This window comes from Xenopus tropicalis, chromosome 4 (genome assembly GCF_000004195.4).
Source record: "Xenopus tropicalis strain Nigerian chromosome 4, UCB_Xtro_10.0, whole genome shotgun sequence".
NCBI classification, from domain to species: domain Eukaryota; kingdom Metazoa; phylum Chordata; class Amphibia; order Anura; family Pipidae; genus Xenopus; species Xenopus tropicalis.
Genome location: NC_030680.2, coordinates 37019213 through 37042502, shown reverse-complemented (window position 1 = coordinate 37042502; position 23290 = coordinate 37019213). Strand labels below are relative to the sequence as shown.

The 23290-nt window shown below is 39.2% G+C and overlaps 1 protein-coding gene across 3 annotated transcripts; it reads right to left on the bottom strand.

The window, feature by feature from the left end:
• Positions 1-48: 48 nt before the first annotated feature.
• On the bottom strand, positions 49-21754 carry tesmin (testis expressed metallothionein like protein). Of its 3 annotated transcripts, none has more exons than XM_018093448.2 (7): positions 21216-21754; positions 18465-18599; positions 10922-10993; positions 4047-4149; positions 3436-3573; positions 1303-1373; positions 49-333 (listed from the first exon to the last, which is right to left on the bottom strand). In XM_018093448.2, exons 2-7 carry the CDS (start codon positions 18587-18589, stop codon positions 165-167), a joined length of 678 nt encoding a protein of 225 aa, XP_017948937.1. In that variant the 5' UTR covers positions 18590-18599; positions 21216-21754; the 3' UTR covers positions 49-164. The 3 variants fall into 3 exon arrangements, with proteins under 3 accessions (XP_017948937.1, XP_017948936.1, XP_031756546.1); XM_018093447.2 differs by having other exon boundaries at positions 21174-21748; XM_031900686.1 differs by lacking the exon at positions 1303-1373 and having other exon boundaries at positions 21174-21746.
• Between the last annotated feature and the right edge of the window lie 1536 nt (positions 21755-23290).

Sequence of the window (23290 nt, the reverse complement as noted above, 5' to 3'; positions counted from 1 at the left end):
ATTCGAATACATGGAAGTTACAATTTTACAAATAAATGTAAGTACAAGTTTGAGTTTTCAACATCAACATGTTTTTTAGACTGCATGAAATATAAATAAATCCATAAATAATCCATATTCGGTTATATCTGTAAATACTGCCGTTGACATTGAAGAATGTCCCTTTAGACCTTAGGGTGGACAATCTGGGTTAAGCATTTGCCAAATTCTTCTATTATGCTTTGTTCAGCCAGAGAATTTGATCTTCCTTCTTTTTCTGCATCTTCAGCTTGTGCTAGGAGACAAGCACATGTAGCTTCTATCACTTCCCTGGAAGTGCAGGTCGGGATAATACTGTGAAGGAATAAATGATAATGTGACTAATTTACAGTTGGATTCTTGGTTTTGTTCCTTAAGAACAGACCAAAGGGATAAACATTTCTCCAAAGGACTTTTAGTGTATTAGTTAGCTTAGCTTTAGAGTATCAGGTGTAAGGCACAGTGCGCTGAGACCCAAGGAATACCTGGAATTAGCACCTGCCTTGCTATAGGGCTCTTACTGGGTTGTGCCTATAGGTATTCCCTCTTGCAACCAGTAAATAGCACACAACAAAGGGGAGTTTAAGTGTAGGCCCATGCCCAGTTCTGCCCCTTACATGTTGTCGGCAGTTACATGCTATTCACTACTCATTCTTTTTTTTTCTAGAAATATTTCCACTGCAATGTGGTGGTTGCAATTACACTGGAATTCAGGTATAAAAATGTACTAAGTGGACAAACAAGACATTCTGTTCCAAACAGAGCATTTCTATAGGCTACCAGTCGACATAGGGGCTACCAAATAGCCAATTATAGCTCTTGTTTGAAACCACAGGAACTTTTTCATGCTTGTGTTGCTCTCCAAAACTTCTTCCATTTGAATGTGGCTCACGGGTATAGAAGGTTGGGGATCCCTGCTATAGACCATGCACCCCTGCAACCATGGGGAGATGAAGTGAGGGAGAGCCACACGTGCAGCCATACACAATTACTTTTTCAGGATATATTGGACCACTAGAAGGTTCTTATTTTTCCTTAATGGGGTAATGTAATTTCTAGAGGTAAGAGGGTGGAGAAGGCAATGGCTCAGTGTGAAATGGATGGAATCTACTGCTTCAGACAGCAAAATAGCTTGAATCTCTGTTGCACAAATCTATACTAATAATATAAAAAGTGCCAAACCTTAGTATGTACCCTGGTTCTACTACTGATCTTACAAGAGCTTTTTTTTTTGCTTTACAGAATTATTTCAGTTGCACAAAAACTATATTTGAAGTGGCTTACCTTCCAGAATCTAGGCTTTTTACATTTTTGCATCCTACACATTTACATACAGAAGAACAAGCTATTTTAGCCTGAAAAGTAAGAAGGACAAAACCAAACATATTAGTCTAATAGATGCACTTCATATAGCATTAATACTGCATGTGGCACACAGGAGCAAGTATTGTGAGGGAATGCAAGAATTTGCCATTCAAGCAGCATTCACTATGGGCTTATTTACAAACATAAACAAACATAAGTTCAACTGCAAAGTGCTAAAAACTTGTATATCAATTGATGCAATTCACAGAAGTATACAAACTCCTTAGAATCTTGTGGCAAGCACCAAATGTGCACATTCAGCCTGTCCTGATGAATTTTGAAGTCAAATGCCAAAATGGATGCATAGAATTAACACAGCCTTAAGTTGCCTATAATGCCACGGTTCCATTAGCAGGTCACAGTTATGTTGTGCATCCACAACTGACTTGCATTCCCAGTGGACTGGATCCTAATGACATTAGTAACATTAAGTGCACACAAATGCAGTAAGGAAAACATACCATGCAACTTGCACACAATTTATAAATATGGTTTCTACCTGTATGCTGCATTAGTGAACTGCACCAAAATTGTGGTGCATCCTATTATGCGGATGGCTGTATTTTGGGGGAAAACTGCTGCACTGTGGATAAAACCATAGCAACTTTTACACCTTGCATATGTATCGTTAGTCCTACCATTCATTTTGATTTTCATGGTTTCTCTAAGCAGATCATTATTTGTCCTCTACAAGACTGCAGTATTACACATTTAGGCAAGAAGTGTTCTCCCTGGACCCACCAAAACCAGACTTGCTCACCAGACTGCAGAGATAATAACACATGATTCATCACTCCAAAGAATGTTTGCACTGCTCCTGAGTCCAATGGCAGCAACCTTTACACCACTGACATTACACCATTGTGCATTGTGTTAGGCTTGCAGGTAGCTGCTTGCCCATGGCTCTCACAAATAGGTCTTCTGCTGACATTGCTTTCGGAAACAGAAACTAGAAGCTTAGCAGTGCCAACTGAGGACATGCAATTTTAAAATGGATACCAGCAAGGATATATTTACAAAACACAGATTAGGAGGAAAAGAAAATGTCACAAATTGCCATATTTTTTGTACATTTGCACCCCACCCTACACTTTGTACCATGAACATTCAACAGAACTGTATTCACGAGGAAGGCACAAATGGCTGGTACTAAATATTAAGAAATTTGTTGCGCCACCCACACGGAAATCTTGAGGAATTAACTGAACAATGTGCAGAAGGAGTAAGAATTATAAATACAAATGGCAGGTAATAAGGACAAGGCTGATTTGCACCAGACAAAGTAAATTACCCCCATGTCTGTATACTTTATAATGTAGATAGACTGATCACCCTCGAGGAAGTGGGAATCCCTAAGGGAAGATGTTTGAATTGAAAGTGCTCTTCTGCAGAGAAGAACTTAATGATGATAAAGAGTCACAAAAAAAGCAGATGGGAATCCTTCAAGTCTCTTGATATCCATAAACCTGGGTTGACAATAGAGCTCATGAAAATGAACTTTCCGCAATTAAGCCCAGATAACTAATCATGGAGATTTTATTGCCATTTTCTGGAGTTTAACAAACACATGCTGGAGATCTAATGCAAGGATGAAAGCAGTAAATACTTTGATAAATGTGCCAATTTGTTAAAACCATTTGTAAAATAAGTGAGCTGTGCAGTGTGGGTAAACAGGGCAATGTGCTATAGGTACTTGTATTTTGCCCATCTTAGTAAATGAGCTCTGTAATCAGATCCTAATATCGCTCTAAGCAAATTGGCTAATGATTTTCTCTTTGCAAAATCCAAAGAGCCCTCTTCTTCTTGCCAGTTATCCAGTTTGCAAAGTATGATATTGTTTTAAAAACCACAAAAATGGCCAGCACCAGAGTAACACATTTGGTGTATAATGGACTAAAATGAGGATATATATTATTGAAATCAAGACAAAAATATACTGTACTGTAACATATGCCTCTTGCATCCTATTAAAAAGATCCTTTTAGGTCAAAACAGATGGATGTGTTAGCATTCTTTATACAAAAAAAGTTGCTAAGTGAAAGTGTTACAAACCTCATAACATTCACAGTAATTCTTAAAACAGCCAGAACGCTTGCAGTTGCATCCTTTATTGTGTCGAGGTTTAACATCTCCTATTTTTCCTTTTTCTATTTTAGGCTGGAATGCATCTGGGTTTCGATAAAGACACGCCTTAAAGAAATAATAATAAATATTCAAAATAAATTCAATTAAGTGTAGTGCAGTTTAAAAAATTAAATCATAGTACAGTAAGCGGTATGTTCCAGTATGTGGTATTTGGTGGGCATAGAACAGCATTGGCAAGGTATCTGGATTAACATTTAATGAAATGTGACATCACTGGTCGAAGGGGTATATTTATCATGCTAAAAAGTGGAGTAAAACTTTATCGGTGATGTTGCTTATAGCAGCCAATTAGATGCTTTGCTTTTCAAACAGTTACAGTCTATTTGCTGCCTGGGCAACATCACCGGTAATACTTCACTCAACTTTTTAAACAGCATGATAAATATACCCCTTAGTGTGCAAGATATGAAGACATTGTAAGGTGTAAGAAAACCAGCCAACTGAAAGACATAATATAAACTTGATAATACTAACAAAGGATATTGAGATAAATCAAGGCTTCAGGAATATGAATTTACCTTAACAGCTTTGAAGCGTTCCAACTCGTGTTCTGCATTGTTGTAACAATTGCTACAATTACAGTTGTTGCACAAATCTCCATTTGCAAAGCAATCACAATATCTGCAAATAATCATGCAATATTTATAAAGAATACATTTTTTCAGCATATATATATGTAACACTATTTTGGCTATAAACAGGTAAAACCAGGCAAGTAGCTATATGAGAGCATGGGTTACATGCGACTCTTTTTCTTAGGATGGGCCTGGACACCTGGATGGAGCTGAACTACAACTCACTGAAACTGTGTAGTGCAGGTGTAATAAATATGGATGCCAGAGAGATTCTTCAGTTTGAACTATGATACAAGTTTATTTGTCCAAGACACGATTGTAACAGGGTTATCAGAATACTCACACACAAGCAGAGGTAGATGTTACTTGACAGTACACTCTGAGGAAGAAGAGAGGGTGTACACCGTTTTATCCCACCTCTTGGTAGAGTCTGGGCAGGGTAAATACACCTTTCAGCTTAATACGCTTGTGGAGGTAGACTGTCCTTCAGGTTGATAACCTCTAGTATATGAGTCCACCGGGTGAGAAGGGATCAGGGTTTTATTCTAACCTGTCACTATCTCTACTCCGTGGCCCTACACTGAGGCAACATTGCCGGATAGGAGGATACTCCCAAACTAACTCTCCTTTGTTGGGGCTATTAAACTGCCCTTTCTAACTATGTCACTTTCCTAGAAAGTGCTATAACAGACCTGCTGTGCTTACTAAACCTTGTTCACGGGGCCCTGTTCCAGACTTCTCCAGAGGGGATGGGGTATAATGGCTTCTGGGGCCTATGTTCTGCTCCCAGGCTCAATGGAGCTTTGCACTGGAAGAGAGAAGGCAGCCAAAGAGGAGGCCACACATCCTTGCTAGACATTATATCTGTCTGCAAGGGGTGTGGTCAACCTAACTAGACCAATAGGGAATAGTGACTTAACTGTAACTAAGTACAAAGTCTTTGCCCAATAACATTATATATGTGAAGAGGTAGGGCTGTAAAGCCATAGGGAGCTTAACCCTATGGGTCCCTACATATATATATATATATATATATATATATATATATATATATAAAATGATGCAGGAAGAAACCGCTCTCACAGGTCTTAGTCATCCATAAAGAACTTTATTTAGAACGGCGCGACAACTGACGTTTCGGCTGAACCACCGCTGTGAGAGCGGTTCCTTCCTGCATCATTTTGCATATTCCATACTTCGGAACTGCACCCAGGCATGATGTTTTGGATTTAAACGTGAGTGCCAGCCTCCTTGATGTATTGTATATATATATATATATATATATATATATATATACACACAAGATCAAATGGAGCACACCCTAGAGAAAATCAAAAGCCCTGGGTGCTGGCAAATATATATACAAACCGGATTCCAAAAAAGTTGGGACACTAAACAAATTGTGAATAAAAACTGAATGCAATGATGTGGAGGTGCCAACTTCTAATATTTTATTCAGAATAGAACATAAATCATGGAACAAAAGTTTAAACTGAGAAAATGTACCATTTTAAGAGAAAAATATGTTGATTCTGAATTTCATGGTGTCAACAAATCCCAAAAAAGTTGGGACAAGGCCATTTTCACCACTGTGTGGCATCTCCCCTTCTTCTTACAACACTCAACAGACGTCTGGGGACCGAGGAGACCAGTTTCTCAAGTTTAGGAATAGGAATGCTCTCCCATTCTTGTCTAATACAGGCCTCTAACTGTTCAATCGTCTTGGGCCTTCTTTGTCGCACCTTCCTCTTTATGATGCGCCAAATGTTCTCTATAGGTGAAAGATCTGGACTGCAGACTGGCCATTTCAGTACCCGGATCCTTCTCCTACGCAGCCATGATGTTGTGATTGATGCAGAATGTGGTCTGGCATTATCTTGTTGAAAAATGCAGGGTCTTCCCTGAAAGAGATGACGTCTGGATGGGAGCATATGTTGTTCTAGAACCTGAATATATTTTTCTGCATTGATGCTGCCTTTCCAGACATGCAAGCTGCCCGTGCCACACGCACTCATGCAACCCCATACCATCAGAGATGCAGGCTTCTGAACTGAGCGTTGATAACAACTTGGGATGTCCTTGTCCTCTTTGGTCCAGATGACATGGCGTCCCAGATTTCCAAAAAGAACTTCGAATCGTGACTCGTCTGACCACAGAACAGTCTTCCATTTTGCCACACTCCATTTTAAATGATCCCTGGCCCAGTGAAAACGCCTGAGCTTGTGGATCTTGCTTAGAAATGGCTTCTTCTTTGCACTGTAGAGTTTAAGCTGGCAACGGCGGATGGCACGGTGGATTGTGTTCACTGACAATGGTTTCTGGAAGTATTCCTGAGCCCATTCTGTGATTTCCTTTACAGTAGCATTCCTGTTTGTGGTGCAGTGTCGTTTAAGGGCCCGGAGATAACGGGCATCTAGTATGGTTTTACGGCCTTGACCCTTACACATAGAGATTGTTCCAGATTCTCTGAATCTTCGGATGATGTTATGCACAGTTGATGATGATAGATGCAAAATCTTTGCAATTTTTCGCTGGGTAACATCTTTCTGATATTGCTCCACTATCTTTCTGCGCAACATTGTGGGAATTGGTGATCCTCTACCCATCTTGGCTTCTGAGAGACACTGCAACTCTGAGAAGCTCTTTTTATACCCAATCATGTTGCCAAAATTGACCTAATTAGTGTTATTTGGTCTTCCAGCTCTTCGTTATGCTCAAATTTACTTTTTCCAGCCTCTTATTGCTACTTGTCCCAACTTTTTTGGGATTTGTTGACACCATGAAATTCTGAATCAACATATTTTTCCCTTAAAATGGTACATTTTCTCAGTTTAAACTTTTGTTCCGTGATTTATGTTTTATTCTGAATAAAATATTAGAAGTTGGCACCTCCACATCATTGCATTCAGTTTTTATTCACAATTTGTTTAGTGTCCCAACTTTTTTGGAATCCGGTTTGTATATATATACAGTGGCTTGCAAAAGTATTCGGCCCCCTTGAACTTTTCCACATTTTGTCACATTACAGCCACAAACATGAATCAATTTTATTGGAATTCCACGTGAAAGACCAATACAAAGTGGTGTACATGTGAGAAGTGGAACGAAAATCATACATGATTCCAAAATTTTTTACAAATAAATAACTGCAAAGTGGGGTGTGCGTAATTATTCAGCCCCCCTGAGTCAATACTTTGTAGAAGCACCTTTTGCTGCAATTACAGCTGCCAGTCTTTTAGGGTATGTCTCTACCAGCTTTGCACATCTAGAGACTGAAATCCTTGCCCATTCTTCTTTGCAAAACAGCTCAAGCTCAGTCAGATTAGATGGACAGCATTTGTGAACAGCAGTTTTCAGATCTTGCCACAGATTCTCGATTGGATTTAGATCTGGACTTTGACTGGGCCATTCTAACACATGGATATGTTTTGTTTTAAACCATTCCATTGTTGCCCTGGCTTTATGTTTAGGGTCGTTGTCCTGCTGGAAGGTGAACCTCCGCCCCAGTCTCAAGTCTTTTGCAGACTCCAAGAGGTTTTCTTCCAAGATTGCCCTGTATTTGGCTCCATCCATCTTCCCATCAACTCTGACCAGCTTCCCTGTCCCTGCTAAAGAGAAGCACCCCCAGAGCATGATGCTGCCACCACCATATTTGACAGTGGGGATGGTGTGTTCAGAGTGATGTGCAGTGTTAGTTTTCCGCCACACATAGCGTTTTGCATTTTGGCCAAAAACTTCCATTTTGGTCTCATCTGACCAGAGCACCTTCTTCCACATGTTTGCTGTGTCCCCCACATGACTTGTGGCAAACTGCAAACGGGACTTCTTATGGTTTTCTGTTAACAATGGCTTTCTTCTTGCCACTCTTCCATAAAGGCCAACTTTGTGCAGTGCACGACTAATAGTTGTCCTATGGACAGATTCCCCCACCTGAGCTGTAGATCTCTGCAGCTTGTCCAGAGTCACCATGGGCCTCTTGGCTGCATTTCTGATCAGCGCTCTCCTTGTTCGGCCTGTGAGTTTAGGTGGACGGTTTTGTCTTGGTAGGTTTACAGTTGTGCCATACTCCTTCCATTTCTAAATGATCGCTTGAACAGTGCTCCGTGGGATGTTCAAGGCTTTGGAAATCTTTTTGTAGCCTATGCCTGCTTTAAATTTCTCAATAACTTTATCCCTGACCTGTCTGGTGTGTTCTTTGGACTTCATGGTGTTGTTGCTCCCAATATTCTCTTAGACAACCTCTGAGGCCATCACAGAGCAGCTGTATTTGTACTGACATTAGATTACACACAGGTGCTCTCTATTAAGTCATTAGCACTCATCAGGCAATGTCTATGGGCAACTGACTGCACTCAGACCAAAGGGGGCTGAATAATTACGCACACCCCACTTTGCAGTTATTTATTTGTAAAAAATGTTTGGAATCATGTATGATTTTCCTTCCACTTCTCACGTGTACACCACTTTGTATTGGTCTTTCACGTGGAATTCCAATAAAATTGATTCATGTTTGTGGCTGTAATGTGACAAAATGTCGAAAAGTTCAAGGGGGCCGAATACTTTTGCAAGCCACTGTATATATCATGCAATTAATTTGAAATGAGTAAAAAAACTTGGTCTGCTTCTCGCTCCCAACCCTAACCCACCCGCTCCCAACCCTAACCCACCCGCTCCCAACCCTAACTGACCAGCTCCCGACCAGTTCCCAAACCAAGTCAGTGCACTGTGCTTATTTATATACCCATGCCCTCTCCGAGATTACTATAGGGATGTGAGGCAGGCACGAGAATATAAATAATTGATGGCCAACAGAAGGTGGGTGGAATTGGAGAGAGCTGACATTTGATGGGTTGGGGCCACTCAAAATGTTTGGCCTACCACCTGCAGGAATTGAACTGTGCCAGTCCAAATCCAACTGTCATTGGTTTCAGGTTGGCCCACACAACACTAGTTGTGATCTAGCAGCGTGCAGTGTGGAGTGGTTCTTTATAAAATTAGTTATACAGTTACATTTCTTTCTAAAATAGACAATAGTGATTAAGGTTGCATTGCTACAGTTCTTTGGTGTGCAGCTAGCTCTACAGCTAGCTGTACATTAAAAATGATAAGACATCAAAAATGATAAGACTTTCTGCTGCATCAGCCATACCCATTCCCAGATCAGTCTTGTGACAGTGGATATTAAGCCTTTAAATGCTATGGGTTAGCGCAAGAAATTATAATTCTATTAATCTAATTAGGAGAATGCTGCTGTGACCCTTTCCCGGTATTGCCTCACAGTGGCAAAAGTTAGAACACAGTAATAAGGGGGTTGTTTTTAAAAGGTCAATATGTCAAAATACTATTATAAATACCTAAGGCCTTACAGAAATCTCACATGGGCACGGGTGTTCTGCCTGTGTAGTCAGATATAGTGAAGAGTGAATATGTCCCATTTCGCTTTATCAAAAATTTGCAAAACTGCAAAAAATTTGCTTTTTTTTAATGAAATTTTGCAGCAGTTTCGAAAAAAAAATCACCAATGGGGAAATGGGGAATTTAATCTAGGCCTGCCAAAAGATTTTTTAATATTTATGAATGGGTAAAAATTAAGTGTAATTTGCCTGTAAAAATCCCATAGAAATGAATGTGTGTGGTAGAATTTTACTATGGTGAGCTCTAATCTCACACACAGATAATTCTGCCCCAATAAAGTGTTCCACGTGTTCTAACTTCAGCATGAAAACTAGCAGTTATAAGTAATAAAGCTTTCTACTTCATATAGTCTGCTCTTTTTTGCACATTTAGGGCTAAACGTCATGATTTTGTGGGACAGATTTAATCTGATCCTCCATGCAACACCTTGCAACAGCATGAGATTTTAGGGATCCTACAAAATCTGATCTCCTTAGGCTGTAATGTAAAGTCAGGTCAGATAAAGTTGGATGTAGTATTTTCTTCTTGCATCTACACTCGACGGTCAATGTATTTCAATGAGAAAATAATGTGTCGGATGTGGACCGAACACGCTGCGTTTACATCCAACAGTCACGTTAGATGGAAAACATTACATGTACTTTACACATCTGATTTTTGTATCACTTACATTATATTTTAACACACATGGCTACAATCAATTTGTTGCATGTGATTTGTCAAGCCGACACATCTGCAAAAAAGCACTTGTGGGGTTTAGCCCTTAATAAAACAGAATCTACTCTTTGCTGGTCCCCAAGCCGCAAACAACATAACTAGGTTTATTACTTTAGAAAACAAAGTATTTTTTGCTGCTTCATGCATGTCTGTTCCAGGTCACTCTTGTCATTGCCTAATAGGGTTGCCACTTCACCCCTTTATTAACGGGCACATATTAAGTCCACATCCTACATGGCAAGTTAGAATTAATGTAGAGGCATGCTTCATGGCTGCACATAAATCAGTTTAGTCTGCAGCATGCATCTAAATTAGTTGCTAATTAGCCATGCAGGATGTGGATTCAATATGTGGCTGGTGTAAGAGGGGCAACCCTACTGCCTAACAGCAAGGGACCTGCAGAGAGTGAGGGCACTTTACTATTTAAAAACGAGGAAAGTAATCTCAGTTAGCATACAGTATATGTATAGGGGTATGTGCAACACCTATTCTTCTTATTAAATGTCTGTAACTGCTGCATATTATTATAGATGATTTATTTTATTGTACTGGTTCTCTAGGATTCAGAAAACATAAAAAGGCCTCTACAGTTCAGTATTATAGAATTGTATGCACGTCTCTGAATGTTTTACAATGACTATGATAAAAAATACAGGTATTCATCTAAATAATCGAATGTTACTTACAATTTTAGGCACTGAGATCTAGTGCAGTTACATGGCTTTTTTGTCTTGCTACCCCAACTAGCAACTGGATTCCTGCAAATAGGAAATAAATTATGGCAATGTTTGCTGAATTGCCTCAAAATCAATTAAACTGAAAAAATCACAGTTAAACTTTATTTGTTTTTACCATTTGTGCAAGGCAGGACTTATGGTTAATATAATATACATATCTTCATAATATGAGGGTAACAAAATTCCTATTCAGTGATGATTACAATTACAGTAACATTCCAAAGATTAGTATTAAGTCTACCAATACTGAAACAAATATGTGGCTTTTACTAATCTGCTTTGCCATTCCTTACCAATCTGTTTAGGAAAGATTAAAGCAGTGCCTCTAGCAAGCTGGTGTCAAGAGAGAAAATACATTGAAATAATTGGGCTTTCAATTGCCATGGAATCAATACAAATGAAGTTAGACTTAACAGCAGGGTAAAAAAACAAACACGTCCTATAATGGATTTGCTCTATTTGCACCTTAGGTGCAATGAACAAACATGCAGTTCAAATCTATAAAATGTTGTATACATTATAAAAAGTGCCAGTAGCAAACTGATGCTACCCTTTGTGTTCTGGTAGCAATATAGAGAAAGTCTTATCGGTACTGGGTGCATGAGAATAAACATCAAATGTACAAAAACAGATTTAGCCAAGGTTGGACTAGGCCAGCGGGCACCAGGAAAAAACCTGGATGGCCCCACCTACCCAGCCCCAATCCCCACTAGTGCTTCCCCACAGATCTACCTCCCCCAATTGCGCTAAAGATAAGTATAATGTACGGGTGTTAGGGGGAGGGGGTGGGGTTGGGCAGGTAGCGAGGGCCCCTGTGGTGATGTGGGGATGCAGTGGGCCCTGCACACCCTAATCTGACCCTGGATTTAGTTGGTTAGGTACGGTAATACCCAATCCCAACATTGTTTACTGTGCCTGACTATGGGCCTTACATGTAACTGGCAAATGAACTGTTCCTACTTGCACTCCTATTACATTTTACCTTCTCAATTTGTGCCTGTGTCTCCTTTTTTCCATCTCAATTTATCATAAGATATCATATCATAAGATTCCCATATTTTCTACTTTGTTCCTGTTTTTCTCTTCCCTTAATATGTCATCATATGCCATTCCCTCCCTTCTTCCCCTTGTGCATTAATCTCTACCTTACCCCTTTTTCTTTTCTTTCATTCACTTAGTTTCAGTTCCCCTCTGTGCCCTTCTTCCTATTTCTCCCCCACTGTGCCATTATCATCCCCTTATGTACCATGCTCATTGCCCCTTATGCCATGTGTCATTTTCTGCAGGGGAGACATTTTCTTGGGGGACAGAGTTTCTGAAACTGAGTTGTCCCTGGGTAATGAGGACAGCACTGTTTTTTGGGGCTTTCTCCTTTCAAGCCCGTTTTTGAGGTTAGGCCAGGTTAGGCATTATATAAATATATTGCTAAGCAGTGTTTGTTGAGAATAGGGGCTTGGTAGACTGCTGGGTATGCAGGGGCAGATTGGACGGATATAAAAGACTGGTACTCACCACCTGTGACAAGACAGTGACTGTAACAAAAATAATATGGAAACACACAGCTTAAAGGAGGTTCACCTTCAGGTTAACTTTTAGTATGTTGTAGAATGGCTTATTCTTAGCAACTCTTTTCACTGGTCTTCATCATCAGATCTTTTACGGTATTTAAAATATTTACCCTCCTCATCTCCTCTTCTTTTCAAATGACACTGGCAGCCAAAAACTATTGCCCAGTAAGGCTACAATTTCATTTACAATGTAGCTTGTTAATTTTTATTACTTTTTTATTATCCAATTACTTTTTATTACTTTTTTTTTATCTTGGCTTTTCTGTACATATTCCTGTCCCTCTTTAAAACTACTGCCTGGTTGCTAGGTTGAATTGGGCCCTAGCTGCTGAAATTCCGATTGGAATTAAGATGAGGGAAAGCAGGAAGGGGTAAGGAACATTGGCTACAAAACGTGAGAAGAAAGAAATCACACACTCCCAGAAAAGTGGCTCTTGAGATGGCTTCATATAAAAAACAAAACCCTCCACTCACATAATTAACCAGTGTAGTGCTGAATACAAAAGAATATAATTACTATGATTCTTTGACAATCAGCATGTCAGAGCTCTGTGGCTTAAACTGATGTGTGCTGCCATTTTAGAATGAAACAAGTTTGCTGATTTAAACATTTTTAAGTTCCATGTTCTAGCAAATGTCGTAATTCACTTTTTTCTGTGCCCAGGTTCATGATTGTGTTCCTTCTGCATTCACGCAATACCAGTTATTTTTACTGCAAGGGATTTATATGTATGGTTCAGCATTATTTTCCAGTAGATTAGAGACTGCGTGGTTTCCTTCCAAACACTATAGCCAGCTCCTTGTGTTATATCTATGGGCTGCAGAATGGGAACATTACATATGCTAGAACTGTATTTTGCCTGGAGCCAATTGTGACTTTTAAACCTGTATCTTTAGTACAGTAAAATGTAATTTTGTTTCTGCAAAGTCTTCATTCCTTCTATTCTCCAGTCATCATATCCAAGAGTTTTCCTTTTGTTGTCTTTTCCAGTTTCATTTTGTATCCTCTACATCCATATTAATAATTATGAATAAATATAACAAGTACTAATATCCAAATTTCCTGCTGCAAGCAACATTTTGTTGTTAAAAGCAGCAAATCTATTTGAAACCACACACTCCGATCTCTCTCCATTAGTGTGCCTGTTTGCATCTGAATGTAGGAGTATAATAACTGGGTCACAGACCTAGCAGCTATTTGGCATGCAGTTTTCATAACTTGTGCTGGGCTTGAGCAGGTTGATTGGCACTCATTTTAAGGTTGCTCAGTTTTGTGTCCATTTAAATGCTTTGCATTAGTATTTGTAAATGAGCCTTTTGGATTGGATGCATCATTTTAAAGGCCCAGAAGAATGTCTAGAAAAGTGTGAGTGCACTTGTCCTATAGCAATTTGTCAGTACAAATAACAAACATACCTGTATTTTGAATTTAAAATGCCACAGTATATAAGTCTGCAAAAATATGGATACAAATAAACAATGGACAGCCCATCTGCCAGATGCAATTGTAGATTATCAGGAAAGAAGAAATGTCAAGTTTTCTCACTACTTTTTTTTATAGTAAAAGTGGGTTCTCCTCAGATTTACAGGAAATAACTCAAATTATTAAAATATATTTCCTTTATCTCTGCAATAATAAAACAGTACCCTCATAGGCGGTGGGTGATTTTTTTTTTTGTTTAGAGAGGCTAAAGATGGGCCATTCATAGACTGACCTAAAGCTAATGTGAGACTTAGTGGATTTGCTGCTGGCATAAAAAATGAACCTCCCAACTACCTCTTGCCATTCCCACTGCCTTCCAGGGAAACTGTGCAAAAGTGCGGGAGGGGGGGCTTTTTTTACCTTAAAATGCTTAGTATTCATACATTCACTTTAGTGAGGGGTTTGCCATCCATTTGTGTTTGTGATCAGTTAGCTTAAAGTGATACTGACATGAAAAACAACTTTTTAAAATTTGAATCTACATAAAAAGTTGCCTATAGGTCGTGTTGATCATTTTTTGCTGCTAGGTTTGCTTTTGTAAGTAATTGTTACTTGAAATCCCAAAACCTGACTGTTTTGCCAGCCTGACTGTCCCTTCTCAGCCTGTCAGTTACAGCTTCTAATGCTAACGGCCTCCTGCTGGACAAATATGGCCGCCTCTTCATAGAGGAACATGGTGGATCAGATAGGGAATGTAAAAGCTTGGACAAATACTTTTATGGCAAAATTATAAATATCATGCAAAGACAATGTTATGACAGATGTAAAAAAGGTTTCATTTCTGGTGTCAGTATCTCTTTAAATGTGTTTTAGTTTAATACAGAGAAAGGCAGTGGGTACAAACATCCCAGGTACATTATATACAGTCAAATGCAATCTATATTTACAAAACCAGCACATTATATGCAGTGAGATGCAGTGAGATATTCAGGCCCTCAAACTATAACACTGGCACTGATACTTAACATTAGTTTGTTTCCCAGCTATGCAGTCTCATGAGGCCCCATTGTAACTAACTAGAAATGAACAAAACAATAACGAAAGTAAGAAAAAAAGTAAGTGCAAAAAAACAACAACAACTATTTTGCGAGCCAAAGAGTAAATTTAGGACTGGAGCAAGTGTAATAGGGATATTATAGATGCCAGGTGACAAAAAATGATTTAATTTCAGTTAGTAATTCAGCCTTTATAACATATACAGTATAGTACCTGTGGGAGTGGGATGATGATACAGTATAGTACCTGTGGGAGTGGGATGATGAGACAGTATAGTACCTGTGAAAGTGGGATGAGGATACAGTATAGTACCTGTGGGAGTGGGATGAGGATACAGTATAGTACCTGTGGGAGTGGGATGAGGATACAGTATAGTACCTGTGGGAGTGGGATGAGGATACAGTATAGTACCTGTGGGAGTGGGATGAGGATACAGTATAGTACCTGTGGAAGTGGGATGAGGATACAGTATAGTACCTGTGGGAGTGGGATGATGATACAATATAGTACCTGTGGGAGGATGATACAGTATAGTACCTGTGGGAGTGGGATGATACAGTATAGTACCTGTGGAAGTGGGATGATGATACAGTATAATACATGTGGGAGGTTGATACAGTATAGTACCTGTGGGAGGATGATACAGTATAGCACCTGTGGGAGTGGGATGAGTATACAGTATAGTACCTGTGGGAGTGGGATGAGTATACAGTATAGTACCTGTGGGAGTGGGATGAGTATACAGTATAGTACCTGTGGGAGTGGGATGATGATACAGTATAGTACCTGTGGGAGTGGGAGGATGATACAGTATAGATTGTAAGCTCTTTTGGGCAGGGCTCTCTTCACCTCTTTTATCGGTTATTGATTGCTTTATATGTTACTCTGTATGTCCAATGTATGAAACCCACTTATTGTTCAGCGCTTCGGAATATGTTGGCGCTTTATAAATAATATAATAATAATATTAAAATATAGTACCTGTGGGAGTGGGATAAGGATACAGTATAGTACCTGTGGGAGTGGGATGATGATACAATATAGTACCTGTGGGAGGATGATACAGTATAGTGCCTGTGGGAGTGGGATGAAATCTGCAGCAAAAGTTCAGAGTTTGTGAGGTTCTTAGGTAAAGTTTACAGCCTGTATATCCTTCTTATCAGTCTTCATTTCTGCAGTATCTTTAGTTTGTAATATCACCCCAGCCCTGCCTACATCTTGATAGGTCAATGCCTTGATTGGTCAGTTTTACTGTCTGTCAAGAGAGCTGTGCTCTGATTGGAGAAGCCAAAAGAAGAAAGATCCAATCAGAGCACAGGTGATTACAACAGAACCAGAGTTTGCAGGAATGTAAGAAGATTTCCCTGAAGTTAAAGGTTCCAGAGCAAAGCAGAATAAGTTTTTTTTTTCTTTAAGGTGCTTAATCTCCCCTAGCCTTATTGAAAATCCACCTGTGAGTACACTGTACTTTACCCCAAGGCTCTGTACTTGGGCCGTTGCTGTTCTCCCTTTACACGCTGTCTTTGGGAGATCTTATCCGTTTATTTGGCTTCAAATACCATCTATATGCTGATGATACCCAAATTTACTTTTCGACCCCTTCATTAACAGTTGAAACTGAGACTCAAATCTCTAACTGCCTCCTGGCTATCTCCAATTGGATGAACCAACGCCACCTCAAACTCAACCTAACAAAAACTGAACTAATGATCTTTCCACCTAAACCTGGTCCTACTCCCCCCTTTTCTATCTCTATTGAAGGCACCCTCATCAACCCTGTCAATTCCATGCGTTGTTTGGGGGTGATCTTTGACTCCAGTCTCTCCTTCTCTGACTATACTAACACCACTGTCAAAACCTGTCACTTTTTCTTACGCAATATTGCCAAAATCCGGCCCTTTCTTTCTACTGTAACAGCTAGGCTGCTCATGCATGCCCTCATCCTATCCCGACTTGACTACTGTAACCTACTGCTAACCGGCCTCCCTAATTCCCATCTTTCCCCCCTACAGTCTATATTAAACACCGCTGCCAGAATTCTCCTCCTCTCATCCAGGAGAGTTCAGGCCCTTCCCCTGCTAAAGGCCTTATCATGGCTTCCTGTTAAACAAAGAATAGTTTACAAACTCCTTCTCTTAACCTTCAAAGCCCTCCATTCCTCTGCTCCTCACTACATCTCTTCCCTGGTGTCTCCGTACGTTCCTGGCCGACTCCTTCGTTCCTCGCAGAGCAACCGTTTGGTTGCGCCCCCCACTACTACTGCTGTTTCCCGCCTTAAATCCTTCTGCCTGGCTGCCCCTTACATTTGGAATTCCCTCCCTGATGTCCTCCGGAGAGAATCCTCCCTCAGTCTTTTTAAAACTAAACTTAAAGACTACCTTATGGAGCACTCGCCCAGCACCTGATCTGGAAACTGGCACTTATACTGTAATGTCACCCACTGTGACCTATAGCACTTATATTTGCCTATTTGTGTCTGTTAGTTACCCCTCCCATATAGATTGTAAGCTCTACGGGGCAGGGACCTCCTTCATCTTGTGTTCTGACTCTTATTGCAACTGTACCTTGTATTTATTTGTATTTATTGTTGTACTTTGTATTTATCCATTATATTTAACCCCCCTGTCTGTATTAATGAATCCTACTGTACAGCGATGCGTACATAAGTAGCGCTTTATAAATAAAGATATACATACATACATACATACATACATACATACATACAACTAAGATATAATTAACCTTATTGGAAGAAAAACAATCCTGTTGGGTTTAATTAATGTTTAAAGGATTCTTTTAGTATACAAAGTATGAAGATCCAAATTACGGATAAGCTCCCTCATCCAGGTCCAAAGCAATCTAGATAATAGATCCCATCTGTAGTATTTCAAGGCTTCTGCAGTCCAACTGGAGATAGCAGGCGATATGTAGCCCTCAAAATGATTTTTCGACTTGTCCAAGGACTCCTTGTATGTCCCAAATACATAATATTTCTAAATGTATGTACTCTGGACTTACACCTCTAATATATCATATAATCAGGCCATTAACCTTAAGTTAAAAAGCAGTAGAAAAGTTCATTTTTAACAATATATTCATATAATTAAGCACTATTTTAATAAACCTGGGAGTTAGTATGATGATCCATGTATAATACGACTGGAAATCTAATAGGTGTAACTTAGATTACGTTATATACCTGATCACTATTGATAAGTGGAAAAAATGTGTAGAAAACAAAATGTTAATAGGTAGTGAAGAAATTGCACTGTAAAACAAAGAAATTATAAAACTGGAAGATAAAGAGGAAAAGAAATGTCTATTCTTATTATCATGTATTTCCTGCTTCACTGCTACATAATTTATTTTCGTTTTCACAATTGCAACATAAAGATGACAATATAAATACACAAGATATTATTTGACAGTGTTTTTTCCTTCTTACCCAGAAAAAACGTGTTTTGTTGCTTCTTCAAGATTTGTTTCTGCAAGAAATATTGTATCTTTCCCAGCAGCACAAAGTGACGCACCATCCATCTGGTCAGAGGAAAATACTGAATGTCTTTGCATTGGTATTCCACTGAAATAAATTAACATTCAAATCAGATACATGATGACATGCCTAGATAGCAGAAGGGAAAATCAGTATTCATATATAAGAACCATGTTTCCTAAACTGGCATTTTGTACATTTTGTTGACAAGAGTACCAGGTAAGCTATTATGAAGGTGCCTAAAATTTTTACCCTCAATTATTATACCTTTTCTGCTCATTTATATATCCAAACATTAGCTGTGCATAGCTCTGGTAATTTTATAATGGAAAAACTGACTAAATATAGAAAACATTTAGGACTGTACATGAACATAAGGTTTACAGGGAGTTTTAACAACTCGCTTGCCAGGACATACCTATTAAATGCCATTTACCAAGAGGACCTTTACTTGCCCTTGTTCCCCATCTCCCTTCTTACTTGCTTTTATTTTAACCCAATAAAAATTTCTTCAGGGGAAACTGAAAGGCGAAATATGAACCGGAGTCTAATTATGTGGGCAAGCGCGTTGGAATGTGGGCAAGCACGTGTGTATGCTGGCCCCATATGGCTGCAATACACTTTAAATACCTAAGAATGTATTCTTCATATTTGATCTTGGTTCCCAAAGAAGCCTGGTGTATTTCCACGTGAAACATGTTGAGCTACCACCTTAGTAAAACTACATACGTTTGGAAAATTGTAAGTAGCCATTTTGTGGCATTTTCATATATTTTAATAAAAGCTCTATTGCACTATTTTGGAATCCTGTTTGTTCCATGACTTGCTGCCCATCTGGAGTTCTGCAGCATCTGTGATTGTGAGACATCGGGCGTAACCTGGTGGACTCATATGTTGTTGCTATATACCATGAACATCTGGTGAGTTGTTTGACTCACTGGGTGCATTGGTGAAAGTCACTATTTTCTAAGTCACTTTGCCACTGTTTTTTTTTTGTTTTTTTTTGGAAAAAAAGCAAAGTGGTTTTATATTGCTATATCACTTTCTGTACTTTCAATACTATACTATATATATATATATATATATATATATCTTATTCTGTGCTTCCTTGTAGTCCCACGTTATAATTTTTCTATTAATATACTGTTTGATAAACAGATCACACCACACCACATTGCTCTACCTACTTTCCATTTTAAAAGTAAGTCGGAGTTATATTTATGTAACCTCAGAAATACTTTTTTTTTTTGGTAGGAAAAGGAAGCAAAAAGTGAGGTCTAGATCTCTATGGCAGGTGGCACCATTAAGTTTCATTACCACCACTGCCATATCCCAGATCATACTTCCCAACATTCTGAAAACGGAAAGAGGGACAAAAATAAATGCCACGCGTAGCGAAGCAATTTTTTGGCCACACCCATTTTTGTAACCACTTCCCCTAAATAACACTCCCATTTGACTAAATTTGGCAGGTTATTTATAGTTTGAACACATTTCTGGGGGTTTTGGGGTAATGTTTTATGTGTTATTACAGATTTGCTGTAAAAGGTGAATTGCCCTTTAAGCTGCGAGTCTCAGTTCCCCTAAGAGACCTGTTTAGCTTATTAGTTACAGTTGTATCTCAGTGCAGGGGGGCTTTTTACCTTTCTGGGCTCTCTGCCACTGCCACAAACTTCTTATTTAATTAAAAGCGAGAAACAATGTATCTAAGTGCAGGTGACACTCATTAAGATTTCTGGGCTCTCTGCCAAAAGCTACTTTTGATTAAACTTGTATCTTTTTTAGCTTCAGTGCAGCAGATCAAAGGGAAATGAGGGACTTTTCAGTAAGAATCCGGGACTGCGGGCTGAGCTGACAAAAGAGGGACTGTCCCACGAAAATCGGGACAGTTGGGAGGTATGCCCAGATTCCATCAGTTGTTTGTGTTAAAGAGGGTTATACTTAGTTATGTAATTTTGCAGATCATCTTTTCAATCTGTTAGTAACCATTTTAGTAATGAGTGCACTTAAACTTTACTAGATTAATTAAAGCAACAGGTACATTTGTTGCGGTAAAATTTGATAGAAATTAATGTATCATTTCAGTTGTCTAAGGGGAATGTTGATATTTTTACTATTGTTATTATGTTATTATTGTCTTTAGCAGCATGAAATGCAGTTTCAGGGCCATCAGTAAGCTCTTTTGGGCAGGGCCCTCTTCACCTCTTGTATCGGTTATTGATTGCTTTATATGTCACTCTGTATGTCCAATGTATGAAACCCACTTATTGTACAGCGCTGCGGAATATGTTGCCGCTTTATAAATAAATGTTAATAATAATCAGAAAACAAAGGAGCCCCTCCGTAGCTATGTAGTTTCCAGTGGCTGATGCCTAACAAAAAGTTCCTGGACCCCAAAGCAAAATTACTAAGTCCCCACATATTTTTTATAAACATTATGAAACTTCCTGTCATTCAGTACCCCACTATACCTCCTGGTTCATTTGCTTCTTCTCCCCTTATGCTGCAGGGGAAGGTTACAAGCTGATATGTATAACTAACAAGTTCAGCAGCAGCATGAACTACATTTATACGCTACTTATTGAGAAACCAGCGAGAAAGCACTTCTAACATGAATGATGCCGAGGTAATGCTACATCAATATCTCTGAAACTACCGCACCCGGAAATAGCTGACACAAAATAATAAACTGCGTTCATCTACTTCCGTCAGCGTTTGCCCCACTTCCGTTGTTGTAAGCATGTCTTCCACAGAGAGCGCCTCCCCTCCAGCAAAATCTCCGCTCTTCGGTCAGTGTTGGAGTTGCCGCATTCTCGGCGGCACCGGCTTGATAGGGTCTGGTGCCTATGTATATAGCATCGCCCGAAGCACCATGAAAAAAGGGGGTCCCGTAGGAATGGGGACTGTGGCTCAAATCTCCTTTGCAATGGGTAAGGTCGAATTGCATGGAGCCAATCAGGAGGTTATTTCCTGTTGAACAACCAATAGGAATAAAGGGGCAATAGGCGGTAACGCTAAAGAGTACGGGTAGCGGCTGCGGGACGAGTGTATGAACAATTATATAGTTTGTGCCAATACAGTAACAGGGGACAATTAACAAACGTTTTGCCTTCATTCTAACTTATAGTAGACAATTGAAAACCATTGGCTAGTTATAAGCATGCCTAAATCCATGAACCATACCTGGGTAGTAGACACCAGGGATACCTAGAAGGTGTGAACTGGGCTTCATAATATTCTAAGATAATTTGTAGTTGGGTTTAATTATTTTTATATTTGTTTCAGCAGCTCTCCAGTTTGAAATTTCACCAGCTGCCTGGTTGCTAGGGTTCAATTTGCTCTAGCAACCAGGCAGTGGTTCTAATGACAGGCTGGTAGATGACCAGAAAGTTGAAAAAAAAAATGAACCCCCCCCCCCCCTTAGCTGTTCAGACTGATGCTCAATAATTATAGCTGGTTATCGTATTTCACCAGGTGCTTTTTGCCAGGAATCTGTTAGACAGACTTGGGGATAATAGTGAACCCAAAGTGGGTGTTCTTTTAGGAGCTAATTTAACTTCATCCTTTACTATCTGATCCAGATTTGCAAAACATGCTATATATTGTAGCAAAATAAACATTAGGACCCCTTATAATTTTATTATTTCCTTAAAGTGCCAATCTCGCCCTGTCACAAGCCCTATTATAATTGAATAATTGTATATCCTGCTGAAGAAACCTGACTGAATGAATTTACCACCTTCTCAAACAGCTGCATATAGAAGAATGGCATAAATTGAGTAATATAAAGACTATTATATGCTTTGGCAGGCCTGGATTTGTGGCGAGGTCACAAAGGCCTGGGCCTAGGGCCTAGTGCTGCCCTTTAACTTGGATGTCATTTAGATGTACAAGCAAAGCAGTCCCGGAAGGCACAGGACTATTACTTGTTGCCTGCCCTATGGCTGCGCACTTTACCTGGTGCTTAATATTTAATGAGGTCTAAAGGTCAACAAATAAGTTTAAAATAAGGCAGAAAAAATGCTCTGTTCAGTTACTGATATTTTGTCTGTGTCTCAGCTCTTGCAGCATGGGGAGTCACCATCATTGTAGATCCAGTTGGAAAGGCAAAACGGAAAGACGAATGAAAGGTGAAGTTGAGCTTCAGATATTACTTAAATGGATAAATGGAAGAGATCTTGCCAGGATTTTTCTAGATCTGAAGACCTGTGCATTATACAAAAGGCTACTAGGACTTGGACCTGAAAATAAAGTTTCTAATTTGTTTGCACTACATGTGATTATGTAATAAATAGCCTTTCTATGTTATTTATTATACAGGGTACATGATTTCTATGAGTTTTGTAAGCACTGTAGGATTGCATCATGTACACCACAAGTATAGTTTAAAGATTGCATTGTTTATCACATTATAAATAAATATACATACTCTAATTTGGAAGCACAAACCGATTTGGCACAGTTTCAATAGGTAGAAGGTATGACTACTGAAGGCAAACTAAAAGTTGTTCCTCTAGCAAAGCTTCTGCCCTTGGATTTGACCTGTGTCCTTGGTTTTATTTTTATTTTGTCATTGTCACTAAGTAACTTTATACTTTAAGGTCTACACTTGAAAAGTCATGCGTCTTCCCCTCTTGAATACAGAAGGTATCTGCTCAGCATATCCGTGTGCTCATGTTTTTACCACAATCCCTAACCATACTGCCCCTGTCAATAAATGTATTTTTCAAGTAAAAGGGGGTTCACCATTGATCATATTGTATTACCTTACTCTGCCA

Bases quoted from the DNA above. Each gene is read 5' to 3' on its own strand.
- tesmin (XM_018093447.2), bottom strand. From the start codon at position 21,211: ATGAACGCAGTTTATTATTTTGTGTCAGCTATTTCCGG. The intron at 10,994-18,464 runs GTAAGAAGGAAA...TCCTATTTGCAG, and splicing joins ACAAAACACGTTTTTTCTGG to GAATCCAGTTGCTAGTTGGG. The intron at 1,374-3,435 runs GTTTGTAACACT...CTTACTTTTCAG, and splicing joins ATTACTGTGAATGTTATGAG to GCTAAAATAGCTTGTTCTTC.